This window comes from Meles meles, chromosome 7, assembly GCF_922984935.1.
Source record: "Meles meles chromosome 7, mMelMel3.1 paternal haplotype, whole genome shotgun sequence".
Taxonomy (NCBI): Eukaryota; Metazoa; Chordata; class Mammalia; order Carnivora; family Mustelidae; genus Meles; species Meles meles.
The window spans coordinates 5,972,385-5,993,607 of NC_060072.1; the positions used below are offsets into that span (position 1 = coordinate 5,972,385).

Sequence of the window (21,223 nt, forward strand, 5' to 3'; positions counted from 1 at the left end):
GTCATATAACCCTCCTCATTATGTGTGAACACCATTTCGCAGGTGAGAAAACGAATCAGAGAAGTTGAGCGACTTGCATGAGGGAGGGCCTACAACAAGTTAGGGACAGGGCTGGGGTTTCAACTCCTGCGCCTAACTCAAAAGCTCCGTACCCCTGGAGGACTTGTTACGACCCAGCTTGCTGGACCACGTTCTAGAGTTTCTGCATCATGAGATGGGGGATGAAGTCGAGAGCTCGCACGTCTAACAAGTCCCGGGTGATGCTGACCCAGGACCACACTTTGAGAGCCACGGGTCCAAAGAGCAAGGACGAGCTGGTACCCAAAGTACCAGCAATTCCCTGTGCTCTCGACGTGTTCACAGAAGCAGAGGTTCCCAGCCCAGCTCTGGGACACGGGAACTGGGTCCTGGGCACCCAGAGGCTGATTGCCCACAGTCTGACCCAAGGAGGTGGGGAAAGTATGTCCAAAGAGAGCCCAGGGAGCAAGGGACACAGGCCAACGTGACATCCCATCCCTGGCCATTCCTGTGATTCCCGGGCAAGAGGCAGGGAAGGTGCAGTGGCAGAGGGAGCCGTGTCCCACCAGGGTCAGATGGGCGCCCGTGTCACCGATGAGCTGCCTGTCCTCAGGCAAGCCCCTCCCTCTCCCTGACCCTCGGTTTCCTCATCTGAAGGAGGGGGAAGTGGGTCCTACCTTTTCTCTTTCATGAGCCTATGCGGTCTGGAGTGCGAGAGTGCTTGATAAAACACAAACCTGGGACACGGTGCTGTGGACGTAGTCTAACCCCAAGGGCTGACCTCGGGGACTCCAAATCCTCCCCCAACCAGTCACCCGGCGCAAACGCCTCCAAGCCACAGACTCGTGTATGAAACTATGCGAGGAGGCTGGGGTTTCCACAGCAGAATCTGACAGAAGAGGTTTTTCTTCTCTGGAACTCAGCAAGAGTCTTACAAAGGCGTAAAAATGAAGTCGATGGTTGAAAGCATGGGCTGTGAGGTCCTGTTCCCTGCTCTCAGACTGGACCCCAACTGTGTGACCTTAACAAGCTGCGTGGGCCTGACGGAAATACTTCATCCCTCCAAGCCTCGGTTCGCTCACTGATAAAATGGGAATAAGGGCGGTTAACATTTGTTATTTCAGATGTGCCAGACCCTGTCCTTCAACGTTTATTAACTTTCTGGATTCTCACAGCGGCCCCAAGAACAGGTAAATGTTATCATTCCCAGTTTTACAGGCAAGGCGCTTGAGGCACAGAGAGGTTAGGTAACTTGCCCAAGGAGCGACAGCCGCCCGGCGGCCGAGCGTGCATTCAGACGCAGGGGGTGCAGTACAGGCCCTGCCCACTGGGCTGCGCCGTTGGACTGCGAGGGCGAGGATGTCAGCCGCCGTCTGCTTTCGGTCAGTGACACCTACCAGGACTGGAGGTCCCCACTTAGCCACCAGCCCTGAAGGGCCCTCCGCGGCAGCACCGGCCTGACCGTGCCGTCACTGGCCTCATGCCTGTCCCTCCCACTGAACAGCAAACTCCTCGGTTGGGGGACCTGCCTGTCACCTGTAGTCCCAGACCTTCTCTCTTTGGCGCTCCTGGAGCTAGATGGAAAAGATAAAATGAAATCCATTTTGGCCCATCCGATGAAATTCAGATTATACGGTTTCAGACCTGTTCAAATCCTTTGTGGGAAGGACTAGGAAATGAACAAGGGAAGGGACGGAGGAACAGATGAACCGCATAACTAACAGGGCTCTCTTGGAGCAAAGGATAACTGATGGGCAGACGCGGCATGGCCCCGCATGGCCCCGTGTGGCCCTCGGGGAGGTGACAAGACAAACAGCCTCGAGCCAGGCGACAATCAGTGCGCAGCTCATCGGGACACCTCCAGGTCAGCCGGTCAAGACAGCCTGGCCACTCCTGCCCCTCACGAGCATTTTCCAATAACAATGTTAATGGTTTTCACTTAATTGTAAAGGGAACGAAGGTTGAGATGGAAATTTGGAAACTAAGCAGAAGTATTCTGAAAAACAAAGCCCCCCCCCCCCCCCCCCCCCCCCCGTGGTCTGGATGTCCAGGGGCTACACTGCTGATACTCCGGGGTATTTTTTCTAGGCTTTTTTTTCCACACATACACAGCTGTAGGGCAAGTATTCTCTTGCGGTTGTCATCGACGTGTGTGTTTTGCAGAACTGGGCTCCTACTGTAAATGTGGTGTGGACCCCTGCTTCGTTACCATCTCACGGCCATTTTCTCATGTCCCTAAATATGCTTAACTTAAAATAGAATGTTTAATGGTGGCAGGATATTCCATGGGTCATAAGTCCCATGTCCCTGAGCGTTTGTCTCCTGTTTCTTTTTTCATTTTTTAGATATAATTTACATACAGTAAAATGCACCCCATTTAGTGTACAGTCATTTTTTAAAAAGATTTTATTTATTTATTTGACAGAGAGAGAGAGATCACAAGTAGGCAGAGAGAGGGGGAAGCCGGCTCCCCGCGATGTGGGACTAGATCCCAGGACCCTGAGCGGAAGGCAGAGAACCCGCTGAACCACCCAGGCACCCCTACAGTCAAGTTTTGACAAACACGTTGCCATGTAACCACCACCATAATCAAGAAATAGAACTGTTCCATCGCTGCCCAAGTATGTCCTGGCTCCTCCGTAATTCAGCCTTTCCTAATATCCTTGACCCTGGAAAACTGCTAATCTGTTTTCTGTTTCTGTAGTTTTGCTTTTTCCAGAATGTCCTGTGAATGGAATCATATGTATGCAGCCTTTGCCTTCCCTTCTTTTGGGTCACATAATTAATCTGAAATTCATCCGTGTGGTCTCACGCAGCAGTAGTCTGTTCCTTCTTACCGTCGGTGGTCTCTGGGTATTGAATTCACCATGTCTGCTAATCCAGTTGAAGGATATTTGGGTTGTTTCTGGGTTTTGGTAATTACGAACACCTTTGTTATGGACATTCAGGTACAGGTTTTTGGATAAATGTAAGTCTTCATTTCCTTTTGCAATTATTTTTGCTAATATTTTAATTGCAAATATTACAGCAATGAGCAATTATTACACCAAATCCTTTATCCCGTTAATGGAAGTAATGGCATCAACTTACATTTTTAAAAAATCAATCAGTAACATCAACTCAATCCCAAGCGTCTTTATTTAGCTATTTTACCGTTTAAAATGGGGCATTTGTGAGTTTCCAAGTGTACACTGCGTCAGCAGTACAGGGGTTTGCGGAAACCAGACAGTGGTGCTCACGATGCCATGCATTTTCCTTTTCCTTTTCCTTTTTTAACAGTATTTATTTGAGGGCGCCTGGACGGCTCAGTTGGTTGAGCAACTGCTTTCCGCTCAGGTCATGATCCCGGACTTCCAGGATCGAGTCCGGCGCGGGGCTCCCAGCTCCTTGGGGAGTCTGCTTCTCCCTCTGACCTTCTCCTCTCTCGTGCTCTCTCTCACTCATTCTCTCTCAAATAAATAAATAAAATCTTTAAAAAAAAAAAGATTATTTGAGAGCGAGCGAGCAAGGGAGAGTGAGCACAAACAGGGTGAGGGGCAGAGGGAGAAACAGACCCTCGGTACTCCAGGATCCTGACCTGAGCTGACCCTGTAAGGACCTATTTAGCTAGAGGCTTCCATCAAGGTTAAAACAATAACGTTGCTTAACCCTTAAGTTGTCCCTGCTCCCCTTCCCCCAGGGGACTTACTTGGAAACAAGTCCCGGAAACCAGGTAACAAAGCCCAGATACAAGGGTGGGTCAGGCCAGGTGGAGACATCCCGTCAGTGGGGGGTTGCATACGGTCCCCCTGGTTACCAAGGAGTATGGACCCCGCCCTTTGGGCACCTTTTGAGCGCCAGTTCTGACCAAGGTAATAGGCTGGTTCAAATGTCTACTAGGGTAAATTGTAATTCAGTTGGTCACCTAGCACCACTGTGGAGCTTCCTGTGTGTGTTACAATCTCACTGGCCACCTGTGCATGGCCAGGCCCAGCCGCATGGCCTTTGCCCTTAAACGCTAGTCTGGGAAACAGAGAAAGGTCGCCGCCCCTCTCTTTAAGAGGTGCGACCCTGGCCGGTCAGTTTGATTCTTGATGCTTAGCGCCAAATAAAGCTTTGCTTGACCTTCGCTTTATATCAGTCTCGCTCCTTGAATCACGGACCCATTTTGGGGGGCATAACAAAGGCAGATGCTTGACTGACTGAGCCACCCAGGCGCCCCATCTGTTCATGGTCTAATGTACCTGACCTGTAAGAAACGGCGTAAGAGATAGTGTTTTTTCTTCCACACTCACTGAAGTTCACTGGCCTCCTCCAGGGACAAGGGACAAGACCTGCGCCTATTCGCACTTTGCCATTCATCATATGACTGTCCAGAAAAGTCTCGTTTTTCCTTAGAGTGGCGTCCGCGTTTCAGCAAGTTCCTATTTCACTGAATGAACTCAACGGCCTAAACGCTGTTTCACGCAGCCAGAGGCACACCAGGATGTCTTCCTAAAAGAGAGGACAGTCCATAGCAGTGCGGACCTGCCTCATGGCTGCTTCTGTATTCTGTCCCTCTGAAATCTGGAGCAGTGAGTTCTTGCCTGTCCTCTTCTGCAGGTGAGAGGATCTCGTTCTCTTTCAGATTTGGTATTACCAGGTTTTGCTTCTACTCCTGCCCCGGCAGGAATGCAGCTTCTCCTGAACCCTGCCCCGGCAGGAATGCAGCTTCTCCTGAACCCTGGGGGAGAGTTCATTTGCTGCTTTTGTTTCCCAGCAGGGATGTGGGTGGGGTTCTGTGCCCCATCCCCAGCAGCGGGATGCCCGACTCCCCAACGGGTTTCTCTCAAGTCTCTTTGCCCCCATCTTTCTCATGAAGAAAGATTTCTGATGGAGGCTTATGGAAGAGTTTGTGAATGAACGTGACCTCTCTTTGTATCTGAGGCCTCAAGCTATTTCAAGCGGACATGCCAGCCCACACTTGGCCTTTACGAATGCATTAAAAATTTTGACTTATTTCCTCTTGCCCACTTGCACGGTGCCACCTTTCTCCTAAGTTTTACCACAGGGGAAGGAGTTCCTTTGTTCCGTGTAACTTTGGGGAAGCTCGTTTCTCTTCAGAATTGGGTTTACTTGGTTGATTTGCAAACTTACCCATCTGATAGGCTTAAGAAACTTTAGGATGGGGCGCCTGGGTGGCTCAGTGGGTTAAAGCCTCTGCCTTCAGCTCGGGTCACGACCTCAGGGTCCTAGGATCGAGCCCCGCATCAGGCTCTCTGCTCAGCAGGGAGCCTGCTTCCCTCTCTCTCTCTGCCTGTCTCTCTGCCTACTTGTGATCTCTCTCTGCCAAATAAATAAGTAAAATCTTAAAAAAAAGAAAAAAGTAAAAAGAAAAAGAAATGTTCTGATTTTGTAGCTTATCCCATCTGTTCTCATCATCACGTGGGGGATGTGATGCTTTTTGTAGCTCCCCACATGCAAAGCCTAAGCTGTGAGGACCTGTTTAGCCAGAGGCTTCCATTGAGGTTAAACAATAAGGTTGTTTAACCCTTAAACTGTCCCTGCTCCCCTCCCCCCAGGGGATTTACTTAAAAACAAGTCCCCGAGGGGTGCCTGGGTGGCTCAGTGGGTTAAGCCTCTGCCTTCTCTCAGGTCATGATCTCAGGGTCCTGGGATCGAGCCCCGCATCGGGCTCTCTGCTCAGCGGGGAGCCTGCTCCCCCCCCCCCCCCGCCTGCCTCTCTGCCTACTTGTGATCTCTCTGTCAAATAAATAAATAAAATCTTAAAAAAAAAAACAAAACAAGTCCCCGAAACCAATTCCAGGTAACAAAGCCCAGATACACGGTTGGGTCAGGCCAGGTGGAGACATCCCGTCAGTGGGGCGTTGCATATGGTCTCCCTAGTTACCAAGGAGTATGGACCCCGCCCTTTGGGCACCTTTTGGGCGCCAGTTCTGACCAAGGTAATAGGCTGGTTCAAATGTCTACTAGGGTAAATTGTAATTCAGTTGGTCACCTAGCATCACTGTGGAGCTTCCTGTGTGTGTTACAATCTCACTGGCCACCTGTGCATGGCCAGGCCCAGCCGCATGGCCTTTGCCCTTAAACGCTAGTCTGGGAAACAGAGAAAGGTCGCCCCTCTCTGTAAGAGGCGCGACCCTGACCGGTCAGTTTGATTCTTGATGCTTGGCGCGAAATAAAACTTTGCTTGACCTTCACTTTATATCAGTCTCGCTCCTTTAATCACGGGCCCATTTTTTGGGGGGCGTAACATAAGCCACACGTCCTTCTTGAATGCACACTATGCGCCAGGCATGTTCCAGGTGCTGGGGACAGAGGTAGACAGAACAGATCTGATCTCGGTACACTCACATTCTATGGAAGGAAGGAAACAGTATCACATACGGTAGTATTAGGTGGTAGGAAGGCCTCCGAAGAACACAAACAGACGAGAGAGATGAGCCTCGGCTGTGCGTACAAACCGTACTTCTCCCAGAGACACTGTCTGGACTTCACTGCACTTTTTTCCCTCTTTGTGATGTTGTTTGGGAATGTTGGTGAGGTCTGGAGCTGAGGTCCGTGAAAGAATACGAGAGGGCTCTGGTACGAAAAGATGATTTTAATTAAACACTGGGACAAGACCCCTGGGGACGAAGGGCTGCTGCCCCAGGGTTGGGAGGAATGGCTGATCAGACACATGGGAGTGGGGAGGGACCAGAAGGCTGGCTGAGGACAAAGCCCAAACTGACACCCTGCAACCTTCCCCCACCCCCACTCCTGGGTGGGACAGATCATGACAGCCTGTAGGAATCTCCCGACTATCTTAACGTTAATATCTTGCGAAGAAGGGAAAAATGACCTTGGCAATGGCGAGGGCTCTGGTGCCGGTATCTAGTAGGTCCTCTTTAGCATGTGAAAGTTCTATTGAAACCTCCCTTTTTCGTTACCTCCCCAACCCCATCCTACAGAACCTGCCACCATCACAGCCCTGGGCCAGCAGCTCTCTCTGCCCATGGGTCCTGTCTCCGCGCTTTAATAAACCACTATTTTGCACCAAAGATGTCTCAAGATTTTTTTTTTTTTAGAACTTTTTTCATTTTTTTAAACGATTTTATTTATTTATTTGACAGCCAGAGATCACAAGTAGGCAGAGAGGCAGGCAGAGAGAGAGAGGAAGAGAAGCAGGCTTCTGCTGAGCGGAGAGCCCAGTGCGGGGCTCAATCCCAGGACCCTAGGATCACGACCTGAGCCAAAGGCAGAGGCTTTAATCCACTGAGCCACCCAGGTGCCCCTCAAGATTTCTTTCTTGGTTATTGGCTCCAGACCTCACCCCACCAACCTCACTTAATACTCTAAAACTTCATCAGGAGCAGGGGACGTCAGGAAAAGGGAGGTATCCCGAAAGGACTCTGATAGACTAAAGATTTATATGATAATGGAGGCCTGGCGATTGCTGAGTTAAGGTGGTTTTTCCTTCCAGTATCACTGACATTAGGACAGGTTGGAGCTTCCTGGAGGAACGTTACACTCTTCCTATCACAAGTCCTCGTCGGTAGGCTGTCGGTCCTAAAGAAACTTTAACTTTGTTTTCATTTCCTTCTGCCTCTATTTCCCATGTCATTCTTGGAAGGGAGGGTGATGTTAGGGCTCCAGGAAACTGAGTCACGGGTTTCTGGGATTTAGGCTACAGATAAGAACGCTTCTTCCCTGTGTATCACTAAGACATTGCTAAACTGATGTAAACTCCTGTCCTGCAGGACTGTGAGCTTGATTGGGTAACCATCTTTTTTTTTTTTTCCCCATTCCCTTAGTTTAGGGGCAGCTAGAAGGGCCTGAGGAATGCCACACAAATCTCACGATACAGGGAATCTCACGATACAGGAAATCTCACGATTGAGGGATGGGCGTTGTGGGTATCAGCTTGTGTTCTGTCCTGAGCTTGCCTTCTGCTTCCTCATCACGCGGGGACCTTTATGTTGTAGCGTGGAGTATGTAACCCTCAGAATCTGATACGGAACTTGGTAAGATTTCAGCTCCCAACAGTAATCATCATTCCCATCAGGAAGGCTCTAACAGTTCATAAACATGCCAGGTGTCTTGCGTAGGGCCAACCTTCACTGAGACAGGGCAACTAAAGGGGCTCCAGGAAAAAAAAAAAAAACCCAAAACTGCTTTTTTGCTCCTTTTCCTGCTTCTGTTCTTGCTAGGACCTGTACCCCTTCCTTCTCCCTGCCTTAATGTAGGTCCTCTTCTTCACCGCCAAGGAGTTGACCACCTCTTCGGAGTCGTCCAGCATAACAGGTAACAAACATCCAGAGAGACGGGGAGGGCTCATCACGTAGGCTTTCCAAGACCCCAGACTCCAGCTACCTTGATGCCAACGTCCCTGGCTCCAGGGAGTGAGTGACTTATGGAGGACATCTGCGCACTTGTCCTTGTTTTGACCAGTTCTGGGATGCCTGAGACATGTACACCAGACCGTGATCTTCAATAAAAACCCAAACCCAAGCAAAGGACTCTCTCCTTTCCTTCCGGAGTCTCCCAGATGCTCTGATCGCCACGCTCTATCAGATATGCTATTTAATAAACTATGCTCACTTCCTCTCAGTTCGGACTTGATTTCTGTCCTGCACAAAACCAAAGACCGTGGTCTTGAGGGACTCTCTCCTGGTCCTCGGACAGGCCAGCCTGCATCCGTATGACGGGACACAGAGTACAGGAGTATGTACTTTGACCGTCACCGCAGACTGCAAAAGTAACATACTCTTCTGTTAGGGCTACATTTCCCTTCCTTGGAAAAGTTGCAGCCCTGGGTTTATCCGAGCCCACATCCTTGCAAACCTCCGACTTTTCCGGCGGGCATCTAACCAGACCCGCTGAAGGGACATTCCCAGCTTCTAAAAGCCGAAATACACCAAGGCTTTTCTGGGGCTCCCGTAGGGAAGCTGCTCCCACAGGCTGTTTGGCAAGGATCCTTTATCTCTAGCCCCATTGTACAGATGGGCAAGCCAGGTTTGGGAGAGGAGAAATGACTTGACCAAGGTCACAGAGCCAGGAAGCGGCCGGCTGAATCGGGCTTGGAGCCAAGGTAAACCTGTTTTCCTCGCGCGGTACCACCCAACCCCAGGCGGCCAGCGGCTCTGCACCCACGACAGGCACCTTTCTCCCGAGTCTGAAGCCTTGTGCAACGTCAGCCCGGGAAAGTCCCGCTGCTTTCCGGTCCGTGTCCACCGGCTCGGACCGAGCCTGCTGAGAACTGCTATCTCTCGCCGATCTGATACCCACACAGCTACTTCGGGCGGTGAAAACTTCCCACCCAGGGCTCGGCTTCGGCTTAGTGCAAATAAAACAAAACGAAACGAAAGGCGACCAGTGAAAATCGGGCGTCCCGAGCGGCTGGGTCCTTCCCCTCCCCTTTCCTCTTCTGCCGCCTGGAGCGACTGGTTCTGCGCCCTCACGGGGCACGAGGACGAGGTGAGACGACCTTGGCCAAGCAAGGAGTCCGTCGGTAGTGGACATCGACCAGCCCGAGTGGTGGAGAGTCCGGCCCGGGAGCCAAGCCCCGACTTCAGCCCCGCGCAGATCCCGCCGAACCGGGAGCCGTCTTCGGGAGAAGGAGCGCGAGAGTTCTGCGCACGCGCGGGCAGCGCCGGGGCGGGGGCTCCAGCGGGCGGAGCCAGCAGTGCCCCTGAGCGAGGGCCGCGAGAAGAGAGCGGCGCGTGAGCTCCGGTTGTGGGCGGGGCGGGGCGGGGCCTGGAGGGGCGGGGTCTTGCCGTCACGCGCAGCTCCGCCCCCTCGGCCGCCGTCTATCTCCGGGAGGCGGCAACCGCTCCCGTTCGGCCCTTCCCGGTTGGCCGGGCCGGCAGCGCCTCGTTTCTCTGGTGACCATGGGGGACCCCAGCAAGCAGGACATATTGACCATCTTCAAGCGCCTCCGCTCGGTGCCCACCAACAAGGTAACGGCCCCCGGGCGTGTTCAGGCTTGCTGGACATCCGCGCCGAACCCCGCGGGCGGCCCCCGCTGCGGCAGTGGCCGCGGCCGCGGGAGGAGGAGCCGGGCCGGCCTGTGACACGTCGCACTTGCGGCCGCGGCGCCTGGGCCTCGCCTGGGTCTGGGCCGCGCGCCGCCCCCAGCCTCAGCAAGGAGTGGGGAACGGGGCGTACACGGGGGTCCCGGGCGGGGCGGGCACCTGGGGGTCCTGGGAGCGCGAGGCGACAGCATCTGGGGGCCCCGGGGGCCGGGGGCACACATTTTTGGTTCCTGACACTGGGCGGGCAAGCACACACGGGGGCAGCTTTTGGGGGTGGCAGAGTGGACCCCGTGAGTTCTGAGAGAGCTGGAGGCGGGCTCGGGGACCCTCCCCCCCAGAGGACTGGGGTGCATACGCAGGGGCTCCTGTGAGCGGGGCGACACCGCAGGCCACCTGTGACCAGCTGGGAAGCACGCACCGGCCCTGAAACTCCAGCTGGCAGCTCTGGGCGCTTGGGAAAGCTGACTTCCGAAGCTCCTCTGGGGTGCCTGTTGGAGCCTGGCTGGTCCCCTGCGCCCTTTGATGGCAGCCTCAGTTTCCCTGTCTGATGGAGCGACTAAGTCTCTGCAATGGCTTCCAGCTCTTTTCTCTTGCTAAAAAGGCCCCCCGCAGACCCTCTCTCTGTCTTCCCTTTGGGTCTCTGGTGGAGATGGGGTCTTCCTTTTTTTTTTTTCCTTTGTCTCCAGAGGTGGTTTTCTCCTCTGTGACTTACACAACTTTTCGCAACTGGCTGGAGATGTTGTGATGACGCATCGGGGCTAAAGTGACACCCTCCACCAAGGATCACAGGTCAGGCTGGAACCTGGAGAGTGCAAAGGGCTGTCAGTGTGTCCATGTGGACTCTTCCTTCCCCTCCCATGACAGGAGCTCCGCTGGTCCCCACTGTCACCTCCAAAGTGAACAGCCGTTAATGATCATGGTCATGAGTCATGACATCACGGCATAGAAAGATCCTGAGTTTTATGAAATCTAGATGTCTTTAAGTCTTGGTGGAAAGGAGCCCATATTTTGACAGACTAAGAGGAGTGAGCAAGGAAGGAGTTTATGGGAGGTGATGTCTGATGAGTGTGAGAAAGTGAGGAGGAGAAGGTCTTCAGGAACTCTCTAGTGCTAATGTCTTTGCTGTTTTCTTGATTTGCAAGTTTAGATTAACGGGTTTATAGGGAGTGGTTGCTGTATAGCTAGGCGAGATTTGGATCTGCTGTTCAGAGTGTAGAGGTTCTATTTTTTGACTGCTTTATCTCAGAACCAATGACTATTCTCTTTGAATTCATCAAAGGGAAGGTGTTCTCTTTTAAATAAGAAGTCGTTGTCCTTATGACACTTCTGAGAGGCTTGTGAGGGGTGAGTATGTTACCTTGGGCAGGTTACTCGACTACTTTGTACCTTCTTTCCTCCCCTGGGAGGCTTGAGCAGGATTTAACTCAGAGTGTTATTAGGAGGATTAAATTAGAAAATCCAAGAGAAGCACTTGGAACAGTACCCACACATGTTAATCTTCAATGTCAGCCATTTTTTTGTTACGATCTTTATGACAAACAGCACCCCTCTGGAAAATTTTATATTCCGTAATAGGATTAACAAAAGCACGGGACAAAGATGTTTTCCAGTAATGTTCCACAGTCTTGAGCTACATTTCTTGATTAAGAATTTTCATCTGACTGTAAGTAAGAAACCATTACCTAAGCAGAGATGAAAACTAGTTTTAAAATATGGAAGAGTTTGGGGAACTCTTGGGGAAGGGGAAGCCTTTTCTAGAAGGGGCTACGAAAGAGGGCTGTAAGATACTGAAGGAAGGAACTTCAAGAGAAACAACTGGGTTTACTTTTAGACTCTGTTATCTGGGTTCTTCATCTCATGGGTGATGAATATTTATTCTGGACGAAGGGTTTAACCCAGAAGGGTGAATGTTCTAGTTTGAGAAATCCTTCCTGGTCTCTATGTGTTCCTTCATTTTATTGCTTGATTGCTTGAGTTAACTCTGTCAACAAGCATCCGTTGGGCAGTGGTAGTCTGCTGGGCACGGTGCAGAGAGAGACGGATATGGAGACCCGGCTCCGCTCCTGCCCCTGGGGAGCTGTGAGTCTAGGGCGCGGGAGACAGACCTCGGCCAACAGGGCCAACCAAGCCTGGTGAGAGGCCGTGTGCTGAGGGCGGAAGAGTGAGCTCTGGGGCTCGCCGCCTGGGGTCTTCGTCCCCAACATACCACTCCTCGGCGGTGATGCTTAACTTCCTAAGTCCTTCGTTTTCCCTAAAACGGGGTGGAGAACCGCACTACAGAATTGGCAGAGAATACAAAATGTGCAAGGTGAAAATGCAGGGCCCTGGTTTAAAAAGTGTTGAGAATGTCCAGATGAGACCGTGGAGCATTAAGCAAGCGGAGGCTTTTCGAAGTGTGGGGACCCCGGGCAGCCGCACAGGTCCCACGCATGCCCAGAAGCTGGCCTCGATGGGGACAGGAACCATACCTCCTTAGAGGGATGTTACAGCGGTTCGGTGGGTCAGTAGCAATGCCTGATGGGGACACACTCAGCATTAGCTGCTGTCTCTCTAGTACTCACTCTCGTCATTAGGCAAAGCAAATTGTTGAGCAGAGGCATTTTTTTCCCTTACTTACGTGGTAGCAAGCGCACAACAGTTAGTGGAGTGAGTGGGGGGCTACGGGTGGCCTCTTCTTGCGGAGGACCAGCACATGCGCAGAGTTGGTGACACTGTTTGGTGTTCCACGGAAGGGGATTCCTTGCTCTACGTGCGTAGGGCGTCCTCATTTCTGTGTCCTCCCCTCCCACGGCACAGTGAGCTCCAGAGAGGCCCGCACGCGGCCCGGCAGGGGTAGAGACTCTGCAAGTGTCTGCGGACTCGGTGAGGCCAGATAGTTCTGAATAGCTCAGTGCCTGCCGTGCGTCTGGCATGCAGCAGGTGATGGATAAACACCGAAGGGAAGGGACTGGCACCTTCCATGGCTGTTGTCCATGCGGCCTCACATGCTTAATGCAAGCCGGTCACGGTGAGGGGCTTTGGACAATCGGCTCATGTTTGCACTTTGGCGTTGCCCTCAAGGGGCCAGAAGCCAGGTCTTTCTTGATGACTAGAGTTGGAACAAGCTTTTCATAGATGGCTCTGTCTGTAAAGTGTATCTAAAATATGGGGCTCTTGGGGCGCCTGGGTGGCTCCGTTGTTAAGCGTCTGCCTTCGGCTCGGGTCATGATCCCAGGGTCCTGGGATCCCAAATCGGGCTTCCTGCTTCGTGGGGAGCCTGCTTCTCCCTCTCCCACTCCCCCTGCTGTGTTCCCTCTCTCGCTGTGTCTCTTTCTGTCAAATAAATAAAATAAAACATAAAATAAAATACGGGGCTCTTCTTCTGGAAAAAAAGGAAGTATTCTCTTATCAGTGGAATTTTCTGAATTTAATTAAATCTAAATGTTGATTTCCATGAAAAACTCTGTATATTTGAAAGTCATTTTATGTTCCTGTTGCCAGATGCTATCCGATGAAGAACGTTTGACTTCAGCCAGTGTTGAGGGAGGAGGGCGCTGGGTCCCGTGAGGTTGCCGTCAAGCTGGCCGCTGGGGCTGTCCTCTCTGAGGCCTGCAGCTCCCGCTCCCAGGCTCACTCCTGCGGCGCTCAGCCGGCCTCCGCACCTCACTGGCTGTTGGACTCGTGGCCTCAGTTCCTCACCACTGGAGGCTGTCCACCGGGCTGTTCACGAGCCCCGCAGACACGGGGCCAGCCTCCCCCAGAGCCAGAGGTCCCCGGGAGAGAGAGAGCAAGAGACAGAGAGGAGGCCAGAGCATCTTTCGGAACCTCAGAAATGACCTATTGGTGTATGTTAATTAAAAAAGAAAGAAATGGGGGCGCCTGGGTGGCTCAGTGGTTTAGGCCGCTGCCTCAGTGGTTTAGGCCGCTGCCTTCGGCTTGGGTCATGATCTCAGGGTCCTGGGATCGAGCCCCGCATCGGGCTCCCTGCTCAGTGGGGAGCCTGTTTCTCCCTCTCTCTCTGCCTGCCTCTCTGCCTCTTGTGACCTCTCTCTCTGTCAAATAAATAAATAAAATATTAAAAAAAAAAAAAAAAGAAGAAAGAAATGGCCTATTGGCACATCTCTCTTATAATTGGTCACACACAGCCGGCTGAGGCAGAAGGCGCGTGCACGACCGCTGCCACCATCTGGAGGGCCACAAGACCTTGAGCCTTCCCAGCAGGGGGACATCCTGTCTTGTGTGCATGAGCCTGCTAGGAGCCCTATTGGTGCTTAATTAATATAATACAGTGATACACGATATGATAATAAAAGAAGTGAAAGTTAAGGTTGAGAAAAATGTAGTTGATTTTTTTTTTTTAAAGATTTCATTTATTTCTTTCACAGACAGAGATCACAAGTAGGCAGAGAGGCAGGCTTAGAGAGAGAGGGAAGCAGGCTCCTGCTGAGCAGAGAGACTGATGTGGGGCTCGATCCCAGGACCCTGAGATCATGACCTGAGCTAAAGGCAGAGGCTTAACCCACTGAGCCACCCAGGTGCCCCTGTAGTTGAGATTTTTTTTTTTTTTTTTAAGATTTTATTTATTTGAGAGAAAGAATGAGCAGGGAAGCGGGTCAGTGGGAGAAGGAGAAGCAGCCTCCCCGCTGAGCGGGGAGCCCGATGTGGGGCTCCATCCCAGGACGCTGGGATCATGACCTGAGCAGAAGGCCAGGCGCCCCTAGGTGAGATAACTTTGTAATAACTGGTTTAAAAGTTTAAAGGTTAAGGCACTTTCAAGCTAAACCCTATATTGTATCCTGTGAGATCCCCCTTTCGGCTAGTAGGAATTAATAAGTGAATTTTGAAATTTTCTTTCAGGTGTGTTTTGACTGTGGTGCCAAGAACCCCAGCTGGACAAGCGTGACCTACGGGGTGTTTCTCTGCATCGACTGCTCAGGGGTGCACCGGTCCCTCGGCGTCCATCTGAGTTTTATTCGGTAAGTGTGTCTTCTCTCGTCGAGGGTGGGAGTGACCCTGTGGTTTCACTGTTCTTTTCCCCCTTTTTCCTTCATGTTTGCTTTGACATCAAGTTAGAACGAGAGGCTATGACTTACAGAGAGTTAAATCCTCATCATCAGGCGAACAGGGGAAATGAATTATTTTCCATTCAGTGACTGTTCCGTGGAGCCGTGTTGGGGACCTCAGGCCGCAGTGCTGACGACAGGCAGAGTGGAGGATTCGAGACGGTCATCTTCTCCCTTGATCACCTGATAGCCAGCAGCTCAGAGGAGTCTCACTGTGACGCGCTTGTGATAGAAGGGGGTCGGGGTTGTGGGTCCCTCCCACGCCCCATCAGGAGTGGAGCTGATGTTAGGGGTGAGCCGCCCTCCTTACAGCCTGGGCGTATGTCCAGCGCAGTCCTACAGCCCTGGCTCCTGGGGTCCCTGGTCTCACAAGGCCTCAGTGAGTGGTTTTTGTGTGAATTTTAGTGGCCATTTCAGAGGCTTATAAAAAGAAAGTCCTTGGGGCGCCTGGGTGGCTCAGTGGATTAAGTCTCTCTGCCTTCAGCTCAGGTCATGGTCTCAGGGTCCTGGGATTGAGCCCCACATCGGGCTCTCTGCTCTGTGGGAGCCTGCTCCCCCTCTGTCTCTGCCTACTGGTGATCTCTGTCAAATAAAGAAAAAATTTTTTTTTTTTTTTTAAAGATTTTATTTATTTATTTGACAGAGAGAGAGAGAGAGATCACAAGTAGGCAGAGAGGCAGGCAGAGAGAGAGAGAGGGAAGCAGGCTCCCCGCCGAGCAGAGAGCCCGATGCGGGACTCGATCCCAGGACCCTGAGATCACGACCTGAGCCGAAGGCAGCGGCTTAACCCACTGAGCCACCCAGGCGCCCAAAGAAAAATCTTAAAAAAAAAAAAAAAAAAGTCCTTTTTTCTGTCTGCAGAGCTGGGCTGCAGTGGCTGCTTCTGGCGAGACCGAGATGGTATCTTCTACCGGGTCTGGTAGCAGCCTCCATGGGGCTTTGGTGCTTGTCCCTTTGGACACAGCCCCACAGGGGGCCGAGGTGCCCTTGTGAGAAGTAAAATAAATTGAAATGATAAAAGGCTCCCTAGAGAGCCTCAGGATTTGGAAACCCAGCAAGGCCTGCACTTGAGCGCCCTTGGGCCTTGGCCAGGCCACGTGCCGCACCCCCCCCCCCCCCCCCAGCAGCCCTGGCCCAGCTCTCTGTTGTTGCTGACCCCCTGCAACCAGTTCGCCTGTTCCCCCGCTGCTTCTTTTTCCAAGGAACGAACCGATGAGGCAGGCAGGCTATTTGGAATCTTGGGGAGCAGTTGTATTTCATGTGATGACTTAAGGAATATTCATACAATGTGATTACTATGAAGAGCGCCAGCGCCAGGGCCACCCGGGTGGCTTGCTTGGGGACTCAGTTGGTTAAAGTGTCTGTCTTTGGCTCAGGTCATGAGCCCAGGGTCCTGGGATCAAGCCCCGCATCGGGCTCCCTGCTCATCAGGAGACCTGCTTCTCCCTCTCCCACTCTCCGTGCTTGAGTCTTGCTGTCTCTCTCTCTGTCAAATAAATAAAATAAAATCTTTGAAGAAAGAAATAAAATCTTTTTGAAAAAGAGATTGAGTTCCTGTAAGATAAAACCAATTATAATTTGTGATGAGGTATTTTATAGGATGGCATAAAAACTGTGTAGTAAAAATAATAGCTTAATTTTCTTTTTTAATATATTAACTTAAAAAGAAACCCTTTCCTGTTGTACTTTCCTGAGTTCTTTTTTCAGAAATCAGTCCATAGAGGCATGGTGGGCTAAATATTTATAGCTTTATGGCTGTATAACTCCCTAAGTAATTAATTAGAAAAGGGAGGTCTTTTGGGTGTTCTTCCTGGTTTCAGAGTATCTATCAATCTCTTGTCTTGTCTTTTTCCTTAGAGATGCTGGTCCCAGAATATTTTAAATACACTACCCTATTCTTGTCTCTTTTTTTTTAAATGTTGAGGTATTTACTTGCCAAGGCAAGTTTCTTTTTCCTTTTTAAGATTTTATTTATTTATTTGACAGAGAGATCACAAGTAGGCAGAGAAGCAGGCGGAGAGAGAGGTGGAACAGGCTCCCTGCTGAGCAGAGAGCCTGATGCCGCCCAAGGACCACTACCCCAGCCCAAGGCAGAGGCCTTAACCCACTGAGCCAACCAGACACCCGCAAGTTTCTTTTTAATGTCCTTCCACCTACCCCTGTCCAGCCCTGGGTTGGTTGAACGCAAGACAATATATAATCATATATAATCGGCTGGCTTCCTTTGTTCTTCCCTTCTTCCCCTCAGCCGAGTCCCACCCATTGTAATCTGGCCCTCCCTTTGCCTCACCACCAAAGCACACCTCCAGTTTAAACCATTCCAGGAAATCTGACGTGTTCCCGGGTGAGGGAAGGACTGACCCCGTGAGGAAAGGACCAACCGGAAGCCTAATGGGGCTGGACAGCAGGCTTGGACTGCCGCAGGCTTAATGACTAGCCTTTAAAAAGTCAGATAAATATAACTATGAATCACAGTGTTTATAAATGATTCAGAAACGGTTGTTAAAAAGTCCTGTGGAGCTGGAGGGCAGCAGTCTAGGAGCTGGGCAGGAGTAAGTCAAGGATGATAAGGCTCGTGTTTTTGTTTTGAGAAGGTAGATGTTTGCTCTTTGGACATTTTTTATTGGTTAAAACAGTTATAAACACTGGCTCCGTGGGAAAAAAAAAATACAAGCAGCCCCAAAGTTTATAAAGTGAGAAGTGAAAAGTCCTTCCTCTGAATTCCTTTCTCCTCTTCCTCTCCCCACCTGCCAGACACACACACAGACACCCACATGCAGCGCCCCACCTCCCACCCCTGTCCTGCCCTCCAGGCATTAACAGATTAACAGTTTGGCTTGGGTGGAATGTTTATTTAAATGGAGATTTGGGGTTTTGTTTTGTTTTAAGTAGAATTTCAAGTCAATAATTTTGCAAAGGAAAAAATTTATGAACTGTTGATTTTGCCAACCAGCAAGGGAAAAGTGGGTTAGACATCACGGAAATGACCGGCTGCCACTTGGAGCAGGGCTGACGCAATGGGACTGGCCCCAGCCCACCGCCTCCTGGGGCTTGACCCCTGTGCCTTGGCCCCCGGGCAGCTGTGCCTCACCGTGGGCTCTCTCCCTCCAGCTCTGTCTCTTCTCAAGTTCACTGTTAAGTACTTCTTGAGCTTGTACAAGGTGAATGGAATCCAGTCCTCCCTGCAGTAGGCTGGGGGGGAGAGGGGGGAGCAGGGACGGGCTTAAATAGAGCATGAACAAGAGGACAGACGTCAGGTGCGCCCAAGCCGGGGAAACAGCACCCCATCGACCTGTTCCGTGGTGGGAGCCTAGGAAGGCGACACCTCCCATGGCCTTCTGTCGAGCTGTCAGACCCGTTACAAACAGCCATTCCTGGGCTTGTCCACGAGGAAACGTCTAGATTAATTGTGGTAAATGGATAAAAGGCCATTTACATTTTTTCATTATGTGATAACTTTGTCATGTGTATTTGGTGAGATGCCTTCTGATTTCTAAAATCTGTTTCAATGTTCTACTTGATGAAAAAATACTGCGTTTGGCAGCCATTAGTGAAGCTAATTCATGCAGGGTGTTTTATTTTATTTGAGAGAGAGAGAGAGCAAGTGAGCATGAGGAGGCTATTGCCTTACAAATAACATTCTAGGGGCGCCTGGGTGGCTCAGTGGGTTAAGCCTCTGCCTTTGGCTCAGGTCCTGGGATCGAGCCCCACATCGGGCTCCCTGCTCAGTGGGGAGCCTGCTTCTCCTCTCTCTCTCTGCCTGCTTGTGATCTCTGTCTGTCAAATAAATACATAAATTTTTTTTTTTTTAAAGATTTAATTTTTTGACAGATAGAGATTACAAGTAGGCAGAGAGGCAGGCAGAGAGAGAGAGAGGAGGAAGCAGGTTCTGCGCTAAGCAGAGAGCCTGATGCGGGGCTCGATCCCAGGACCCTGGGATCATGACCTGAGCTGAAGGCAGAGGCTTTAACCCGCTGAGCCACCCAGGCGCCCCATACATAAAAATTTAAAAAAAAAAAATTAACAAAAAAAAAATTCTACCATTGACAAAGGGTAAGCAACGCAAAGAGGTGTAGGAATGAGGACACGGAAGGACAGCATAAAAGGAGAACTTGGGTGAATCTGAAGCCTCTTTCCTTCCTACCTTCCCATGTTTTACGGGGTACTTTACCTACAGTCGTTAAAAGATGTCCACATTCCTTGGGGCGCCTGGGTGGCTCAGTGGGTTAAAGCCTCTGCCTTCGGCTCAGGTCATGATCCCAGGGTCCTGGGATCGAGCCCCACATCGGGGTCTCTGCTCCGCAGGGAGCCTGCTTCCTCCTCTCTCTCTGCCTGCCTCTCTGCCTAGTTGTGATTTCTCTGTCAAATAAATAAAATATTAAAAAAAAAAAAAAAAAAAGATGTCCACATTCCTTTGCAGTTAGGGTGGGACAGGCTGTTGTTGAATACGGAACAGCCTTGCTTTTTGTTCATACCTATCTATGGATTCTATACAAGGACCTTCTAACATTGTTGTCCTATGTATCTTGCTTTACAGTGATGAGTTGCTGAACCTTTATTATTGAGAAATGCAGCTATTGCCTTTCCCTTGCCCTGATCTGGTCTCAGGTTGCAGATAAGTAGGGCATAATGTGGGGTCGGGGAGAAGACACTCGGAGTTTTTCCTTTAAGAGCACTAAATCCTGAGTTTTCTCCCCTCCCTGATGGTGGTGACGGTGGGTAGGTCCCTTCCGCCCCGTGAGAAGGCTGGGAGCATCCCAGAGACTCCTGTTAGGGGTCACACTGGACAAGTAGAGAGCTGATCAGAAAAATTTAGAACATCTGTTTTGAACAGAGACATGTTACCAAGTTTTACATCAGAAGCCACTGAGGATGCGAGGCCGAGTCAGTGGTTCCGCCGGCCCCGGGAAGCTTGTCGTGTCCCTGCGCCCTAGGATTGAAGCTGGAGTCCGTGTGGCTCAGAGTGCTGCTGGCGGGGCCGGGCCTGCCCGTGGTCAGGCGTGGAGGGGAGCCGGCGGCCGGCCCACCAGAGACCTGGCTGCTGGGAAGGGCGAGAGGGGCCAGGAGCTGTGGGCACAGCTGTCGCATGTCCTGTAGGCCCAGCGTCCCGTGTCACTGTTCCCACAAACTCAGAAGTCTTCAGGATCCTCAAAATCACGGAACTCTTGCTTTCCAAGGTTTAGTGGCTGGATGCTAGGGGAAAATGTAACATTTGCGAATGTTCTTTCCATTTAGATCTACGGAGCTGGACTCCAGCTGGTCTTGGTTTCAGCTGCGATGCATGCAGGTTGGGGGAAATGCTAATGCGGTAAGTTCACTGCGGCCGCCGCTTCCCTTCGTGTATAAATACGTGTCAGACTGGAAAGGAAGCTTGGTGTTTGCATGTACGAGCTTGGAGACCCTACTGGCTAGCAAAGGCTGGGGGGGCTTGGCAGTGGGTGGCCCTGGTGACTTGTGTTTCCCCACATCTGTGAAATACCCAGTCCACACGAAGCCCTGGACTAGGCACGGGGATATAGTGACAAGCGAGACAAACGCGACCCCTGTTTTTAACTTGGTAATTTCTGGGTAAAATTAAAAAAAAAAAATTTTAAGTGTCCGATTAACTTATAGTTTTACAAAAGCAGATTTCCTTAACCCCCTTTACAAACCTAAATAAGGATCCTCAAATCTATAAAACTTCATTTACAAATTCGGTAGGTCTGACGAATCAAGTCGTGTTGCTCATACGGGTTTTGAGAACGCCTGCCTGAATTACGAGATGAATTCTGTAATTCATGTCTGTGTATGGACGCTTATGAGGTGGTTGAACAGTTTCCTCTAGCTGTTTCGACTTTTGTTTTACCACCTTGCTCATACCGTGGTCTCTGTCGGTGAAGAGAGAGTTCTGCACAAGGTGAAGGTCAGCGTAGCTCCTAACTGATTCCACTTAGTGGAATTCCGATGGAAATGAGTTTCTCATGACCTAAAAGCAGTCCAGAGTGGAGAGAATCCCCCAGCGTAACAAAATAACCCGAATGATCGTGGTCCTTTAACAGAGGAGCAAAGGGCCAGCGATTCCGTTTTGTAATACGAGCCCATGTCCGGCTTTACTGAGATATTAACATTGCATGTGTGGAAGGCATTCCTTTTATAAGAAAAAGTTTATATTGTGGGGTTTACATTATTTCT

At 50.9% G+C, this 21,223-nt stretch overlaps 1 protein-coding gene across 1 annotated transcript in view; it reads left to right on the forward strand.

The window, feature by feature from the left end:
* The first annotated feature begins 9,779 nt into the window (after positions 1-9,779).
* Positions 9,780-21,223, forward strand: part of ARFGAP3 (ADP ribosylation factor GTPase activating protein 3) — a 47,457-nt gene continuing 36,013 nt past the window's right edge. The window contains exons 1-3 of the mRNA XM_046011326.1: positions 9,780-9,935; positions 14,847-14,965; positions 20,288-20,360. Coding sequence (XP_045867282.1) covers positions 9,867-9,935; positions 14,847-14,965; positions 20,288-20,360 — 261 coding nt within the window. The 5' untranslated portion in view covers positions 9,780-9,866. The remainder of the gene's footprint in view (positions 9,936-14,846; positions 14,966-20,287; positions 20,361-21,223) is intronic.